The following is a 15,369-nucleotide window of genomic DNA, read 5'->3' on the forward strand; positions in this document are numbered from 1 at the left end:
TGTGTGAAAAGGGGCGAGAGCAGCCGTGTCCCGGGCTGCACCGAGAGCCCCCCGGGGGGGGGGGGGGGGTGGGCCAGAGGGGGGGGGGGGGGCGGCAGGAAGCAGGGTTTGGCCAGAGGAACGTGCGAGGACAAAACAAGCGGGGCTTCCGACCCCACAGCCGGGGGGCTTGGGGACCTGGGCCTGGCCCCACAGGGAGGGAGGGGCCCCCAAGCTCCCCCGCATCAGAGCAATCCCGAGTGTAGACCTCTCAGAAAGGCGGCCGCCCTGTCCCCTCCTCAGGGAGCGGCCCTGAGGGCCAGAGGTGAGGGGGTGACTCTTCAGGCTGTGTGTCTGGTCTGTCTGGGAGCTTCGAGCTGCTCTTCCCCCTCCTTGGCGCTGAGACCCTCTGCCTGACCCACAGATTTCCTGATCGGGAGGGGCCCCAGAGGCTGAGTCCAGCCCCCTCCTCACATACAAAGTCACCTGACCAGCGCCCATAGCTAGAAAGCGTCAGAGGCAGCTCCGAGTCCGGCACGGGCAGTGCAGGGCGTCTCAGAAAATGGTCAGGGCTGGGGGGGGAGGGGTGTCATAATTCTAAGCCGGGCTCATCTTTCCTGAGCTAGGGACGGCAGCGGGTACCACCTCCCTCCCCCACCCCCCAGTCCCATCTGTTAGCTCTGCGTGGCTTTGGCCAAGAGCCCCTCCCCGTGCTCCCCACGGAACATGTCTGTGGGGGGATGGGCCAGTGTCCGGGGCTCAGCATACAGCAGGTGCTTAATAAAGGCTGAAGGAGCCCCTTACTCACAAGCGCCACCCTCCAAGGAGGCTGTTCCCACATTTAGCCCCATTTCAGAGGAGAAAAGCCGAGGGCAGGCAGCTGACCTGTTCTGAACCCGTGACCCTGGGGTGGGGGGACCCCTCCCCATCCAGCTGCGAAAGGTCGGCCCTGACTCTGGGTTACCCAAGTTAAAACTCTTTTAATATCTGAATACAAAGCCCGATGCAAAAACGAGGAGGCCGGGAGGCTGGGGGGGCCGAGGCCCGCCCCGGAGGCTGGGATCCCCCCACCTTCTCTTGGTCCTTGGGGTTCAGCTAGCTCCAGTTCCTAGCCCCCCGCCCCTCACCCCCCCTCTCTCGCCGGGAGCCCCGAGAGTCCGCAGGGAGGGAGCCGAGGTCAGGAGCACAAGGGGCCGGCTGAGTCCCCAGCCCGGTCCAGGAGCAGGCAGAGGGGGAGGCTGCTGTACAGCCTGGGCTCGGTGAGGGGCTGCAGCAGCAGGACGAAGAGCGCCACGCCCAGGGCGTAGCCCAGCAGCAGCGGGCACCTCTGGGGGTGCTCCAGGGCCGCGCACACGGCCGGGAAGCCCATGTAGTTGCAGAAAGAGTGACAGAGGACCGGCCCGATCAGGTGACCTGGGGAGGGGGACAGTGGGGTCAGCGGGCCAGAGCTCGGCGCCCCCCACCCGCCCCCCTACCCGGGTCACACCCACCCGTGCGGATGAAGAGGAAGGCCGTGTACGCCCCGAAGACAGCCGTGTAGGAGAACTGGAACGCTGCAGGCAAGGGGGCTCCCGGTCAGCGGGCGCCCCTTCCCGGCCACCCCTCCCCCCCACGACAGCCCCCCCACGCCTCACCAGCCGACAGGAAGATGCTGCCCACGCTGCCCTGGCGGAAACGCAGCTGTTCAATCACGTGGTGGAAATGGGCTGGAAGGGAAGGGGGCGACTTGGGGACACCCAGGCCTGCCGGCCCCGCCCCCCGCGGGGAGAGCCTGCTCCCGGGGCCCCAACCCCGCCCGGCCCGGGGAGGGAAGCTCACCGACGCCAAAGAAGAGGGGGCAGGTGAAGACGGCCGGGCCCAGGCCCGTGCAGGGGGCCAACATGGGCAGCATGCAGGCCCGGAACACCAGCTCCTCCGTCAGGGGGGCGATCACCTGGTTGCGCAGCCAGCGCATGTCCGTCAGGCATCGCGCCCAGGCCTGGGGGGCTGGGGAGGAGGGAGGGCGTGAGCCAGGGGCCCCCCGGAAGCTACCCGGGCTCCCATGGTCCTCCCCCCACCCTTGGGGCCTTCGGGAAACACGTTAGGTTTGTCCAGTCAAGGAAGTGCTGTGAACTTTACTGCACCCATTTCCTGGGAGGGAAGACCGAGGCCGGGGATGGCAATCTGGAGCAGTGCCGAGCCCGGATCCCGACCCTCCTGGGGCCCTAAAGGAACCAGCTCACCCCATGCCCATGACAAAGGGGAAACCGAGGCCTGGCTCCAGCCCCCGGCCCCGTCCCCACTCACCCAGGGCTACCTTCAGTCCATTGGCCAAGTCCCAGGGACAGTCCAAGGAGAGCTGCATCAGGGGACCCAGGAACAGGATCTGGGGGAAGGCATGGGGGGGGGGGTCTCAGTAAGGGGACTGCCTCAGCCCGCCCCCGCCCCCGCCCCTACCCCGGACGCACCATGGTCAGCAGCAGCGGCAACAGAGCGGCCGGGAAGATGCCCTCCAGCCTGACGCCCATCAGAGTGAACAGGGATATGCCTGGCTGAGCCCCAAGAAGAAGGGGCGTCAGGCGGGCCCCGCCCCGAGGCCCGGCCCCGTGCCCCGCCCCTCCCACCGCCCCCCACGCTCCCTGGCCCCGCCCCGGACCTGGAGGCCGGTGAGCTCTTGCCAAAGCAGCACGCAGAGCGGGGAGAGGCTGGACACCACGAGGACGCTGGTGAACCTGCGCTTGATGACCGCAGGATGGTCCCTGGGGAGGGGGCGGTTAGTGTGCGGGACTCTGAGCCCCACCCCCGGGCAGAGACCCCGCCCCGGGCAGAGACCCCGCCTCGGGCAGCCTCCTGTCAGTCCCGGCCCCGCCCCGGAAGGCTGTCATTGAGCCCCGCCCCTAGCCCCACCAGCACCGTCTCCTGCTCCGGAAGCCCCGTCAGCCCCGCCCCGTTTGCGCAAGTCCCGCCCCCCGCGCCGCACCTGGGCAGTTCGCTCTTCCACACGTAAAGGCTGCCCACGTAGGAGCAGGCGAGGCTGAGGCAGGAGCACACGGACACCCAGCAGCACAGGCCAGGACCCGCGCCGCTCAGCGCCGCCGACTCGGGCTCGGACGCGGGCCCAGACACCGACAGCAGCCGCAGCCCGTCGCCGCCCAGCGCCGCCATCGCGCTCTGTGCCCGGAGCCGCCGAGTCCGGGGCGGCGTGCACCAATGACGCGCACCCGGCGACCGTTCAGGCGGCTCCAGCAGGGTCCCCGGGACGCGCAGCGCAACGTCACGACGTCGCACGGAGCTGCGCCTCTGCGCCCTTCGGGCTCCGCCTCCTCCTCGCTCGGGCCCCGCCTCCCCCCGGCTTCTGCCTCGCCTTCGCGTTCCCCGAGACCCGCCCCCTCCCTGACCCGCCCCCGGCCCCGCTTCGCTCCGGCCCCATCCACGCGCGCCGCCGCCCCGCGCCGCCCCCGGGCCCCATCCGACTCGGACTCGGACGTCGACCCGGACTTTGACTTGGAATACTATCTGGCCCCGCCCCTCCTCCCGCCCCCCAGCCCCTCGTCCCTCCGGCTCCGGCCCATCCGTTCCGAGGCTCCGTCCCCGCCCCCGCTGTCCTCCAACCCTCAGTTCAGCGTCCACCGCCTCCTGCCCCTGCCGGACGTCCGGTCTCCCTTCTCCCCGGATCTGCCCCCCTCTCCCCCCGGCTCCCCGGCCGCGCCCACCTTCCTTTGGCCCCGTCTGCGCATCCCCCGCCCGCGCTCCCCGACCACGGACCGGCGCAGCGACTGACAGGAGCGGCTGGGCTGGCGGGCGCCTTTATTGCAAAAAGAGAGGGCCGGGGCTGCCCCCCTAAGGTCCGGACCCAGACCCCGGGCCGGCGCTTAACCACTCGGACAGGTTGGACACCTCCTGCAGCCATAGCGTGTCCTAGGAGGAAGAGAGACAGGGAGGCTCTCAGGGGCCTCCAGCTAGACCCGCTCCCCGGTCCCCTCCCCAGGGGTCCCCTCCCTCCTCCTCCTCCCCCCCCCAGCCTGTTACCTCCCCGAGGGTCTCGGGGCTGCCGTTGCCCTTGGCCTGGGGGCAGGCGGCTCTCGTTGCCATCGAGCTCTGAGTGGCTTCCCTGAAGCCCGGCAGGGGCGGCCAGCCGGCAGCCTGGGCCTTCCTCACCAGCCCTTCTCCTGGGCAGCACTTCTTGGGGCTCGGAGCCCCTCCCGGACAGCAGCTCTCTGGAAAAGACCCCAGCCCTCACCCTGTCTCCGGGGCTCAGGCACCTGGGGCAGCATGCAACCCTCCTCCCTCTTGTACCTTTCCAAGGGCTCCCAGGGTCCTCCCAGCACCCCATCCAGCCTCGCTTCCCCTACCTCGGGGCCCTCCACCTTTGCCCTCTTGGCTTGGCTTCCTCCCTCTTGGAAGGGTCCGGGACGCTCCCCCCAGATGTTGCCCATTGCTCATGGGCTAGATCACCCTAATCCAATATTCTAGTCTCCCCGTTTCTGAATCCATCCCCCCCCTCACCCTTTCCGGCCCCATCACCACACTCAGTCCCAGATATTCCTGTAGAGGACAAGCTTCCCGTATCATAGCCCAATTGCACCTTCTCTGCACCTGCAGACGCTGAGAGCTCTCTGACCTGACCAGGAAAGTCACTAGCCATTCTTCCCAGAGGCCACTTGGCAATGGGGAGACTAAAGGAAGACCAAGTCCTGTCCTCGGGGAGCTTACACCATGAATACCCCCCTGGATCCAGGCCCCCCGCCATTCCCTGAATACAAATCATCTTGAGGGGGTGGGACCGGGAAAGGCTAGTGGGAAGAGAGCCAGCTGCAGCTGAAAACGAGGGCCTTTGAGAGGTGGTTGTGAGGGGAAAGTCAGGGAGCGACAGACAGGTCAGATGTGAGGGATTCTGGGAAGGCGGCCTCCTGGGGGTTTCCATGGCCTAAAGCCTGCTGGCTTTGGGCCTTACTGATGGAACTCTACCCCGCAGAAGCGATTCTCCTCCCCCGCTGGTTAGTGACTGACTGGTATCCCAGGCGTGGACTTCGTTAATCATGAATGTGTATAACTGTGAGTTGTTAGGGGATGAGCCTCCAGACAACATTCCTACTACCAAGCACTTTTTGCTATATAAAATATACTTTTGGTGGATGCCTTTAAACTGTGACTGCCCTGGTAACTTTAAAGTATGGACTGGTGGCAGGCTTTTCAGAGCACACGGGCCACCCTGGGCGTGTCATTCAGTGATGGAGGCAAGACAGCGAGTGGGAGACCCCCCGCCAACACACAGTCCCTGGGAACCAACTGAATTTAGGGATTCTTTTTCTAATCATGTGGCTTGTGGTCTGGGAAGCTTTGAGTTTTGGGATGACACTTGTGCTAAGGGGGACCCAGAATGGTCACTTTCAGAGCCAAAAATGGGGCTGCAGCCAAGAGGGCGGCCCACCAATTGGGCACGGTGTCCCCCATGCCTGCAGCTGCCGCCTTCCCCGCGTCTGGCTGTCTTTTCTGCCCCAGAGGACAAGCTTCCTCCCACAGCACCCTGAGAACACTTATTGGGACTCTGATCACAAGTAGAGAGAAAGTGTGTGTGTGAGATGCACACCCAGACCCTCACCTGCCAGTGGCTCCTCCAGGCTCTCCTCCCCGTCCTCCCTCTCCTCGGTGTGGCTCGGCTCAGGAAGCAGCTGGTCAGAGTCAGAACCCCCCCCATCCCCCCATGAATTTAGCCCAACAGGCACAGGCCCCGGTGAGGAATCCCCTTCCCAGAAGTGTGGGACATGGAACGGCCACCTCAGAGGCCTCCCATCATCCTCCTTGAGAGCATGGCTGGAGCTGCACCTCTCCTGGGGCCGCTCTGTCCCCCTGGGTGGCAGGTCACCCGATAGCCTTTCTTAGCTCAGGAAAATCGGCTCCCTCTGGTCCGAGGCAGGGGTCCCTCCTCATTCCCAGAGGCCCCAAGCCCTTGCATCTGCAGTGGCAGAGAGGAGGACCTGGCTCGAGTGCTGTCCCTGGCACCAGATGACCAGCCTCTCTGAGCTAATTCGGAAGGCTCCCCCCCCCCAAGATCCGGTGCTGCCCGCCACAGCATCAAGGCCAGGAGGTCTGGGCACGTAGGGAACACTGGAGTGATTGATGGACCCCCTCCCTTGTGGGGTCCATGAGAGGGAAGGGAGAGAACCAAGGAGAATGGGCCCATGAGTGGCCACTTGTGGGCCCCAGCTAAGAGAGGCCATGGCTCTCTGTGCCCACAGGCCTCCAGTTGGAAGGTGGAGGGGATGGCACGGACAGCGTGAACAGCAAATTCCTTTCTGACCTTCTCTGCCTCCAGGAAGCTCCCTCCCTTCACAGAGCCAACCGCTTATTGGGAAAGTGAGCTCCAACTCCAATTCTGAAGGAGGGGGCACGAAGCAGCATGTGCTGAGCAAATGAGTGAACCTCTCACCCTGACCCCCATCTCCTCTCAGACCCTGGTGGGGACAGCCCAGGACCCATGTCCTGGGTCATCCTGGGAACCTGGGGCTGCCCATGCAGGAGCAGCAGCTGCTGGAGACCCAAAGGGAAAGTTATGACCCCCAAAGTCACTTCAGCAGCAGAGCTGGGGGCCAGGAGGGGTCCCCAGAGCTGCGTGGGGGCGGGCATTGTCTGACTTGGCCCAGGACATACACAGGCCCTTATCAAGTGCTTTTGCCCTTTCTCCTGGCTTCCTTCTAGCCTGTCTCACCCCCCACCCCCACCCCTTTCTCCCAGCTACTCAAACTGAGAAGCTCATCCCCTGCTCTTCTGCTTCCACCCCGGAGGCCCGAATAAATTGGGAAAGCTGCCTAGCATTGGCCACCGAGCCGGTGAGCACATAGTGAGACTATAGGTGCCCTGGTAAGGGTCAGCAGCAATCGCAGCCCCTTCTTCCAGGGCCTTGTCAGGAGAGGCAGAGGCAAAGGGATTCCTGGACGTGGAGCTGCAGTTCTAAGACATCACCACCAGAGGTCAGGCCTGGGCCGTGAATGAGCCAGCCTGGGAGGACCAAAAGGGGGGGGGGCCTTGAGGGGCTCCCGCAGCCCAGCTGTCACTGGGCCGCACTCCCCACCTTCCGCTCTGCCTGGCCCCCTGGGAGGCCGGGGCAGGGCCTCCCGAGAACTCACTTTCTTTGGGTACAGGAAGCGCCGGCACACGGTCTGCTGGAAGGTTTTGTGTAGTTTCTTCCCAAACTCCTGGGTATCGGCTGCCTGAGGGACCAAAGGCGCAGTCACCCACTGTCCTGGGGGTAAACCAAGGCCAGGGGCCTTGCCTGTGTAGCAGACCAGGAGGCTGCCCCGGTCTCCCTTGGTCCCAAGGGTTCCCCCCATCTTTCCTCTCTCCATCACTGCTGCCTCCGGTTCCTACCAGCTGTCTTCTAAGCACCTGCCGTCTGCCCCCCAAACTATGCCCTCCCCCGGGGTCAGGGAGCAGCTCCTCGTTCCCAAAGCTGCTGGCCGAGTCCCTGAGGATGCCCCCCCCCCCCCGCCATGGACTGTCATTTCTCAGTGTGTGTCCATCCCTTGGGGCTTCATCCTTGTCCTTCTGTCCTTTCTGCGGGCTCACCCTTCGGCTGCCTGTCTGCTTCCACAGGTCCAAGGTCATCTCTCTAGACAAATCCCCACAGCCAGCCCTAACCTCTCTCCCAAGCTCTGGTCCCTTCCCCGACGGGCCAGGCTCCGGCTCTGGAGGTCACAGAGTGGATACGACCCAGATGGAGCCGCCCAAAGTCCCCGAGCTTCCCTGGGCACACCACCGTGCCTGGGTCCCCGGATGTGCTCTCGGCCTTTCTCTACTCTCCCTCACACAAGTGCGGCCCCCTCCACGCACATGATGCCCCTCTGGGTCTTTCTCTCCTGTTACCCCACAGTGGTCCAAGGGCCTCCCGACCCTGGCAAGCTCCCTCTCTTCCCACAGAGCCGGAAGACTGAAACCTCCAACCTAAGGGGCCGGCCCCATCTCTTGGCATCTGGGCAAGCTGTGCCCACTCCTTATTTAGGACTGAACAAACAGGTGCACCTACTATGCGCCAACCCTAGGAGACACAAAGCAAAGCATCCCAGCAATTCTATCCCGGGGAAGACAAAGATCCCCGCCCGAGCCAAGGAGGGCAGGTTGGAAGAGAGAGGGCAGGTTGGAAGAGGGAGCACAGGCCCAGGATGCCACCAGCTATCTGGGGAGGGGGTGCTGGGGAATAAGGCTAGTGACAAGAAAGGGAGGTGGGGGCTGCCCCAACAGGCCTAAAGGTCGGCACTTTGTTCTGGAGGTGAGAGCCAGCCCCATAAGGTGGGGGGGCAATAAGCAGGAGACAGGGTCAGGAAAGCCAATTTGGAGGCCGCGTGGAAGAGGCTTCTCAGGGGTGGAGGCTAGAGCTGATGGACATATATTAAGTTCCTACTGTGTGCCAGGGCTGTTTGAGGGGCCGGGACACCAAGACAAAAGCAAACCTGTCCTGGTTCCCAACGCAGATGTTCTTTTGGCTGATAAAAGACCAGGTCATCTGGGGGTGGCGGATGGAGGGTCTGGCAGCCAGCGGGAGGGCGCTGGAGCCGACTTTTAAAGGAAACAAAGGATCCAAAGGAGCAAAGGAGGGAAGGGCAGCTGGAGCCGGAGCTCCAGCCTGTGCTCTGGCTGGAGACTGGAGGAGTGGGAGGGAGAGCAGAGGGCCAAACACCAAGAGGAGCCATGTGGGACCGGGCTGCCAAGGGCACAGGAAGCCAACAGTGAGTCTGAGGAGGAGCATCCCCGCAACCTTGGCTTGCCAAAGCAGGTCAGGGCCAGGCCTTGATCCCATCGCCTCCTCTGGGTCCTTCCCTGCTGCCTGATTGCTGTCAGAGCCCTCCTCAGGCCCCTGCACCACCATCTATCACCCCAAGTTTCCCCACGATAAGGGGTACAGGCCTGGCAGCCAGCCCCCTCCAGTCCTCAACGGCCTCTGCTCCTCCTGAGTCCGGAGGCTGCTCTCGCTCCTGCCAATCCACCCCTTTTTTTAGGACCCTCAGTGGGCAGACCCTCCACCCCAAGCCTCCTGACGTGGCCATGCCCAGCAATTCTGCCCTCACTCTCCTCCTCCTCAGCGCCCCCCAAGCCCATGACTCCCAGATCCAGGCCTAGTTCTTCTCCAGATAATAAAAGTAACATTTCTGTAGCCCTTCATGATTCTGAGCTCACTTGATCCTCGCCCCCATCTTATAGAGGCTCCCACACAAGGAAGTGGGTGTGAAGTTCTCAAAGGGGCCAAGGCCCAGAAGTCGGGGAGGGGGCTGGGGAGGAGGAAGGAGAGGTTAATGAGAGCAGGGGTGGGATGAGGTAGGAAGCAGGTGGTGAGGAGTGACAGAGGCTGAAGAGAGGGATTGGGAAGGAGAGGGGGGCAGAGGAGCTTGCAGGCATACATCCCCCACACCCTCTACCTCTGTCTCTGTCTCCATCTGTGTCTGTCTCTCTGTCTCTGTCTGTCTCTTTCTGACCAGGTGGAGGAGCAGCTGCTTGGTCCCCAATCACTTGAGTGGCTCTAAGTGTTTTTGGCCGATCCCTTCCCTAGAGCCCTGGGTTTTCCTAAGCCAATCCCATTCCCCGTCCTTCTCTGTTGCTGTTGGGGGGGCGCATCCGCGGATTTGCCGATAAAAAGCCCCCCTGCACCTGCCCCCACAGAGCTGCAGTGACTAGGAGCTTCCTGACTGGCTGAAGGGACCCAGAGCGGTTCCATGACATTAACGACGCTGCCTAAATGCTGGAGGGCTGGGAGGATTCACATCAAAATGCTTTAAAAAGATCAAAAATCCTTCCAACAAAAGACTGGACGCCAGGCCAGCAGAGCTCTCAGGGCTCCAAGTGCGGCTCCCCAGGAGTCCAAGGAGGGAAGTCACTTGGCCAACATCCCACTGTGTCTCCCTCCAGGATGCCACAACCACCTTCCCTGCTACCTGGAGGGTCTGGAGGCAAAGGGCCCGAAAGCCACTGTTGGTGCTGCCAGCCACGACACTGAGGATGGAGCTCACGGCCACCGGGATGGACGCCTGCACCTTCTGTCGGGCCTGAAAAGGACAAGAATAAGGGGAGAGGGCTGCAGGGGTCAGCACCCACGTGCTTCTGCTCAGGGGCCTCAGGTTGGGAAAAAGGACCAGATGAGAGAGAAGAAACATCTGCTCACTGAGGATACTTGGAGATTCAAGGAATCCTGGGAAAGTTCCTGCCCTCAAATAACAGCCCGAACAAGGAGGACGTGGATAATACAAGACACACCTGATATGCAGGAACAAACATTGGCCAGGTTTTGCCATATTAGGGCTCTTTTTTGCCCTGAAACAAGAAAGGAAATACCAAGAAAACAGGACAAAGAAATCAAACTGGCAAAAGGAAGACTGGGGGAGATGGAGAGACAGCAGAGGACGAGGAGCCGGTAATATACAGCAACTGTGTTCACAAGCCCTCCATTGTGCTGGGGTGGGGTAGAAGGGGGCAGGCCCAGCAAGGTTCATGGTTCAGTTTCCCAGCCATGGGCACCTCCACCTTGATCACTTGAGTCTGAACTTCCCCTCCAAGAGAGAAGGGGAAACCGAGGGAGGACGTCTCCCTCTTACCTCAAGGGCTCGGTGCGGCTGCCTCGAAGCCTGGTCCACAGCCCCCTGGACGGCATCCTGCACTAGGCTGTGGTTCTCAAGTAGGATGCGATTAAGATGTGTCAGGAGCAAAGACTGCCTCCCTAAAAGGAGAGAGAAGACTAAGAGCCCCGACCTAGGATGAGCCACCGAGTTCGTTATTCAAACATTTTTTCAGTTTAAGTGATGTCTTTGGTTTTCCCACCAATCCCCAGTGATGTTTCCTCCCCCACCCTTCCCTTCCTTGTGACAAAGAACAGTTAAGAAAAAGCATCTAACCCAGAAATAAGGTCTGACAGTAAGTGTGGCGTCTGACAATAAGTATGGCCCATCATACCCAAAGCCCCCCAGCTTTCTACTTTTAAAGGCAGGAACTAGTCCCGGCCCCTACACTGATGATTCAGGTCCATTTTGCGACATGTTAAGCGTCACCTCTATTTCTGTGCCTGAATTCTGGGCAGCCCAGCTCCCCGTTTCAAACAAGTCTCCCACAGTTTTCTCAATCTCATCTCTGTGATTTCTTAAAGGTCAATAGCGTCCCTTTACATTCATGCATCATTTCCCAACTGAAGAACCTGCCATTTACATCCAATAAGGGGAAAGGAAGGAAATCAGCATTACTTAGCACTAAGTAATATTATCTCATTGACCCTCACAACCCTTTGAGGAAGGTGCTATTATCTCCATTTTAAAGTTGAGGAAAAGGTAAATAGAATTTAAAGGATTTGCCCAGAATCCCACACCAAGAGAATGTCGGAGGCCAATTTTGAATTCAGATCCTCCTTCCTAGGGCAGGTGGGTGGAGTTGTGGATGGATCCCAGAGCCTGGAGTCGGGAAGACTTTAATATTCCCGAGTTCAAATCCAGCCTCAGACATTTCCTAGCATGTTGAGCCTGAACAAGTCACTTTGTCCTGGTTGCCTTAAAAAAAGTTTTAAATAAAATATTAGCAAGGAGACTACAATAATATATAATAAAGACCATACAAGATGCTTTGTTATTGGCCTAAAACTTAATGAATATCACTTAGAACCTCAAAAACTTGGGGTTGTCCCAGCTCAAGGTCTCCTTCACACTCTTGTTTTAGGGAGAAGAATACTGAGGATCACAGTGACCTGGTTACACAACTGCCAGGCTGCCAGCAGGACTCAAACCCAGGATCTCCGAGATTCCATCGCCCTTAAGCATACAACGTGGGTCTGAAGGCGACTGGGCCACGGCCTTGCTGATCTCAGGGTCTCTGATATCCTCAGGAGGGTCCTCCCTCCACCAACATGGATCCCAAATCCCTCTAAAATTGCAGAGAGCTGCAGAAACTGAAAAACACAGCCCCCTGCCCCCCACCTGCAGGTGAGCCTCTGACTTTGGCAAGACCAGTCTTTGGCAACACGATGGAAATCTGCCCCTTTCTAGCTTACCATAGGAGCAGAGCTGGAAAGCCAGAAGGACCGTGGGAGGGCAGTGGACCTACTTCCCTAAGGTTACTGACGAGGAAATGGTTGTCCCCAGGGCAACACAGGTTCTAAGTGTTGGAAGCAGGATTTGAATCCAGATCTTTTTCAAGTTGATGGGGGATCCCTGAAACTGTCTTCCTTGAAACTGTCCTCCTTGACCTTTGGGGTGAGCCCTGAAACTCTCCTGACAAGGACCCACCCTTCAGGGCAGTTAAGTGGTTCCATTAAGATTGGCCCAGGACCCCTCCCTAATACTTAGCTCAAATTTAAGTAATCTCATTCAGTTGGAGATCTAGCTTTCTATCACCCCTACTGAGCTGAAAATTGGCTCAGGACCACTCCCAGCAAGTAGTCTCATCTAGCCCTAGGGGCAGTGACAACACTGAAGGAATCTCATTCAACTGAAACCTCAGTTTCAGATTCCTTATAAAAATGGGCAACTTGGGGCTCATTTCTTCACAGAGGCCCCAAAGCAGGACCATACCAAGCCAAGGGACCTCTCCTTGGCACAGCTGCCTGCGAGAAGCCCTGCCCACTGAGAAGAGAATTAACCCCTCTTTATCTCTGTCTCTCTCTGTGCCAGGATTTCTCTGCTAGACCTTCACTTCTCTGTTGGACCTCGCCACTGAGGAAGTCGGCCTCCTAGCAAAAGCTGACTTCTCAGAGCCAATAAATTTCTTTTTGGGTTCATGATTCTTTCACATTGGACCAGAAAGGGTTCCCACAACTCTGCCCTGTGCCAAAACCTCATCAAAGCCAACAAGCATTTATTAAGTTCCAACTTTATGCTTTTAAGTATTGGGGATTCAAAGAAAAGCAAAACTCAGTCCCTGCTCTACCAGCTCACAGACTGTCAGGGAGCTGAGGACGCAGGGAAGACAGAGGCAATGCACCAACAACTGTGTACAGGGAAGCTCCCTATGAGATAAGATATGGGAGTGTTAGAGGGAGGGCATGAGCTGGAGGAGGACTCCACTGCCCTTGGGAAAACATAGCAGTTCAATGTATCAAAGAGAACTGGTTTTCAAAATGCCAGAAAGTCATTTAATCCACTTGGCAACGTCTCTGCTGCCGCATCAGGAACAGAGAGAATCCCGGAGACAAGGCCCTGTCATCGGCAGACAGTGCTGACCTCCACCTACCCCAGGCCTCCGACAGCTGAGCTGGAAATCCACTGTGGAAATCCACCATGAGAAAGAGCAGCAGAGCTTGTTCCTCCGAGTCCTGGGGCTGGCTTTTGTCATGGGACTCAACGCAATAACTCACATCGGGAAGAACCACATCTAAAGGACGAGATCGGATGTGACATTTTAAGATAAGCAACGTTTTCAAGTATCCAGGGTTAAAAAGTTTTTTGTGGCATTGAACCTTACGCTGAATGGAACAGAAAAATGGAGGCAAATATAGGGGAGGGGGTGGGGGAAGGAGGGGAAAAGTTTAACAAAAGGTTTTGCAAGGGTCAGTGGTGGAAAATTACCCATGTATATGTTCTGAAAATAAAAAGCTTTAAAAAAATAACTAAAAAATAAATTTTTAAAAAAGAAAAGAAATATGGAGGCAAGTCAGCACCCTTTCTGGGTCCTGCATCTAAAAGATAAAGTCAATAGCACCTCCCAGCAGAATCCATGCACAGCAACAAAGTCACTTGGTCCAAAAAGCAAGGAAGGTCTAAAGCAGCTATGGTGGTTAGGGTCACCCAGAATAGAGACTGAATACCTAAAATGCTACAGGCCCAAGATCCCCTGGCCCTGGGCCCAAGAACTATGCAGAACCAGAAAATCTTTCCCAATGTGGTTGATGTCCTAAGAACTGAGTGCGTCCAGGCTCACCACCAGACAATTCAGAACATCCCCCCAGATTGGAAAAAGGTGGAAAACAGGAAAGTTTGAGAACAAAAAAGCAGAGAAAAGCCCCTGGGATTTGCCTAAGTGACCTCTTTGTCATTCTAGCCTTCTGCAAGGCTATTCCTCTGAGACCCACCCCTCTCAGGCTTGTCATCTTAAGGCCAAACAGCCATCCACCAATCGCAAACACCATGAACTTATTCTTTATAACCTTCATTTCATTCTGAAATAGCTGAAAAACTACTGGAAAATGGTCTCCTTAAGATCACTTCTCCGGCCAAGCCTCTGCCTGTCTCTTTTGGACACTTTCCTTCCCCAACATGGCAGCCAATGCCGGAACATCTCTCTTTCCCACAAGTCACCACAATCTGCTGGATCCAACCGTCCCAGCTCCCCTTTGGATTTCAGGCAGCTAGAATTTCTATAATATTGGAGCTAAGAGCCCGGAAGTCTCCCTGACCCAGCTAATTCACTTCCACATCCCCATTACTTGGAGAAGCAGATAGCTTGGTCAGTTTTTATCAGAGCTCTGCATTCTGCACATGGGTCTGCATGGAATTGATTGATTCCAACAACCCGACAGTCAGAAGCAAGTTCCGGCTATTAACAGTAAAAGCCTGTGATGCCATCTTGCATTTTATCTGCTTAGCTGAGTTAAGACCCTTTTGTTTGTGGTCCTCCTTTTTAGGCTTGAATCAGCTGGCTAAAATGGGACCCCAACTTAAAGAGAACAAGAGCTTAAAGGGAATGTGGAGTCATCCAGACCAATCCAAACGAGGCCGAGGATGCTCCCTCCAACCCCTCTGGCACATGGTTACTCAGGCTCTAGCTGAAAACTTGTCTGGGAGGGTGCGAAGCCTGATTGCCGCACCCCCCTTCCCATCCTGGGGCCTTCCCAGTTACTGCTACAACACTGTTCCTGCCATCCAGCCCACCGCTCCTGGGCCCACCTCAGGGGGCCCTGCATGACAAATCTACTTGACAGCGCCTTTCCTCATAAGAACGTGGCTCCCTTGGAGATTAGGGCAAACATAGGGCTCTCTTGGTAAGCTCAAGAGGAGGATATAGGTGCACTGACTCTCCCCCCACCCAGTGAACAAAAGCAGCCCCAGAAATGAATGGTAGACTAGTGCTATGTTAGTGCCATGTTACTTAGAATTTTTATATACTTTGATCTCCCCATTTTGCTTCACCATTTGTTCCAAGTGGGTGGCTTGAGCCAGGCTCTTTGATCTAACAAGCCAAAAGGACTGGGCTCTACTTCTGCCCACCCTGATCTTCTCCAATTCCTCCCTTCCCTCTTCCTGTCACTAGGTTTATTCAAGAGTGAGCTATACCTTCTTCCAAACTGACATTTGAGTTGGGTGCTGCACACAAGTGATATTTCTTCCAGTCGAAAAGGTAGGAATTATCACTGAAGACAGTTAATTGTAGCTCCTGATTGGGAAATGTTAGAGGCAGACCTGAAGGTCCATATAGAAATACATATGGTAGCTAAAGAAAAATATCAAATTT

The 15,369-nt window shown here is 57.9% G+C and overlaps 2 protein-coding genes across 7 annotated transcripts in view; both read right to left on the bottom strand.

Annotated features, from left to right (window-relative positions):
• Positions 1-79: 79 nt before the first annotated feature.
• RCE1 (Ras converting CAAX endopeptidase 1) lies at positions 80-3,230 on the bottom strand. 4 transcript variants are annotated; one of them, XM_031941689.1, is made up of 8 exons: positions 2,939-3,227; positions 2,615-2,717; positions 2,427-2,510; positions 2,266-2,344; positions 1,798-1,965; positions 1,614-1,644; positions 1,470-1,532; positions 80-1,392 (listed from the first exon to the last, which is right to left on the bottom strand). In XM_031941689.1, exons 1-8 carry the CDS (start codon positions 3,121-3,123, stop codon positions 1,071-1,073), a joined length of 1,035 nt encoding a protein of 344 aa, XP_031797549.1. In that variant the 5' UTR covers positions 3,124-3,227; the 3' UTR covers positions 80-1,070. The 4 variants fall into 4 exon arrangements, with proteins under 4 accessions (XP_031797549.1, XP_031797550.1, XP_031797551.1 ...); XM_031941690.1 differs by having other exon boundaries at positions 1,614-1,685; positions 2,939-3,223; XM_031941691.1 differs by lacking the exon at positions 1,470-1,532 and having other exon boundaries at positions 2,939-3,230.
• Positions 3,231-3,776: 546 nt separating this feature from the next.
• C6H11orf80 (chromosome 6 C11orf80 homolog) overlaps positions 3,777-15,369 on the bottom strand; it is a 64,637-nt gene continuing 53,044 nt past the window's right edge. Inside the window, exons 9-16 of one of the 3 annotated variants that reach the window (XM_031941679.1) lie at positions 15,192-15,339; positions 13,153-13,293; positions 10,539-10,660; positions 9,882-9,992; positions 7,086-7,169; positions 5,561-5,630; positions 3,988-4,175; positions 3,777-3,876 (exon numbers count right to left, since the gene is read on the bottom strand). In XM_031941679.1, coding sequence (XP_031797539.1) covers positions 3,799-3,876; positions 3,988-4,175; positions 5,561-5,630; positions 7,086-7,169; positions 9,882-9,992; positions 10,539-10,660; positions 13,153-13,293; positions 15,192-15,339 — 942 coding nt within the window. In that variant the 3' untranslated portion in view covers positions 3,777-3,798. Of the gene's footprint in view, positions 3,877-3,987; positions 4,176-5,560; positions 5,915-7,085; positions 7,170-9,881; positions 9,993-10,538; positions 10,661-13,152; positions 13,294-15,191; positions 15,340-15,369 lie in introns of those variants that run through there. The other 2 variants (XR_004230048.1, XM_031941680.1) reach the window with 2 other exon arrangements.

This window comes from Sarcophilus harrisii, chromosome 6, assembly GCF_902635505.1.
Source record: "Sarcophilus harrisii chromosome 6, mSarHar1.11, whole genome shotgun sequence".
Classification (NCBI taxonomy): Eukaryota; Metazoa; Chordata; class Mammalia; order Dasyuromorphia; family Dasyuridae; genus Sarcophilus; species Sarcophilus harrisii.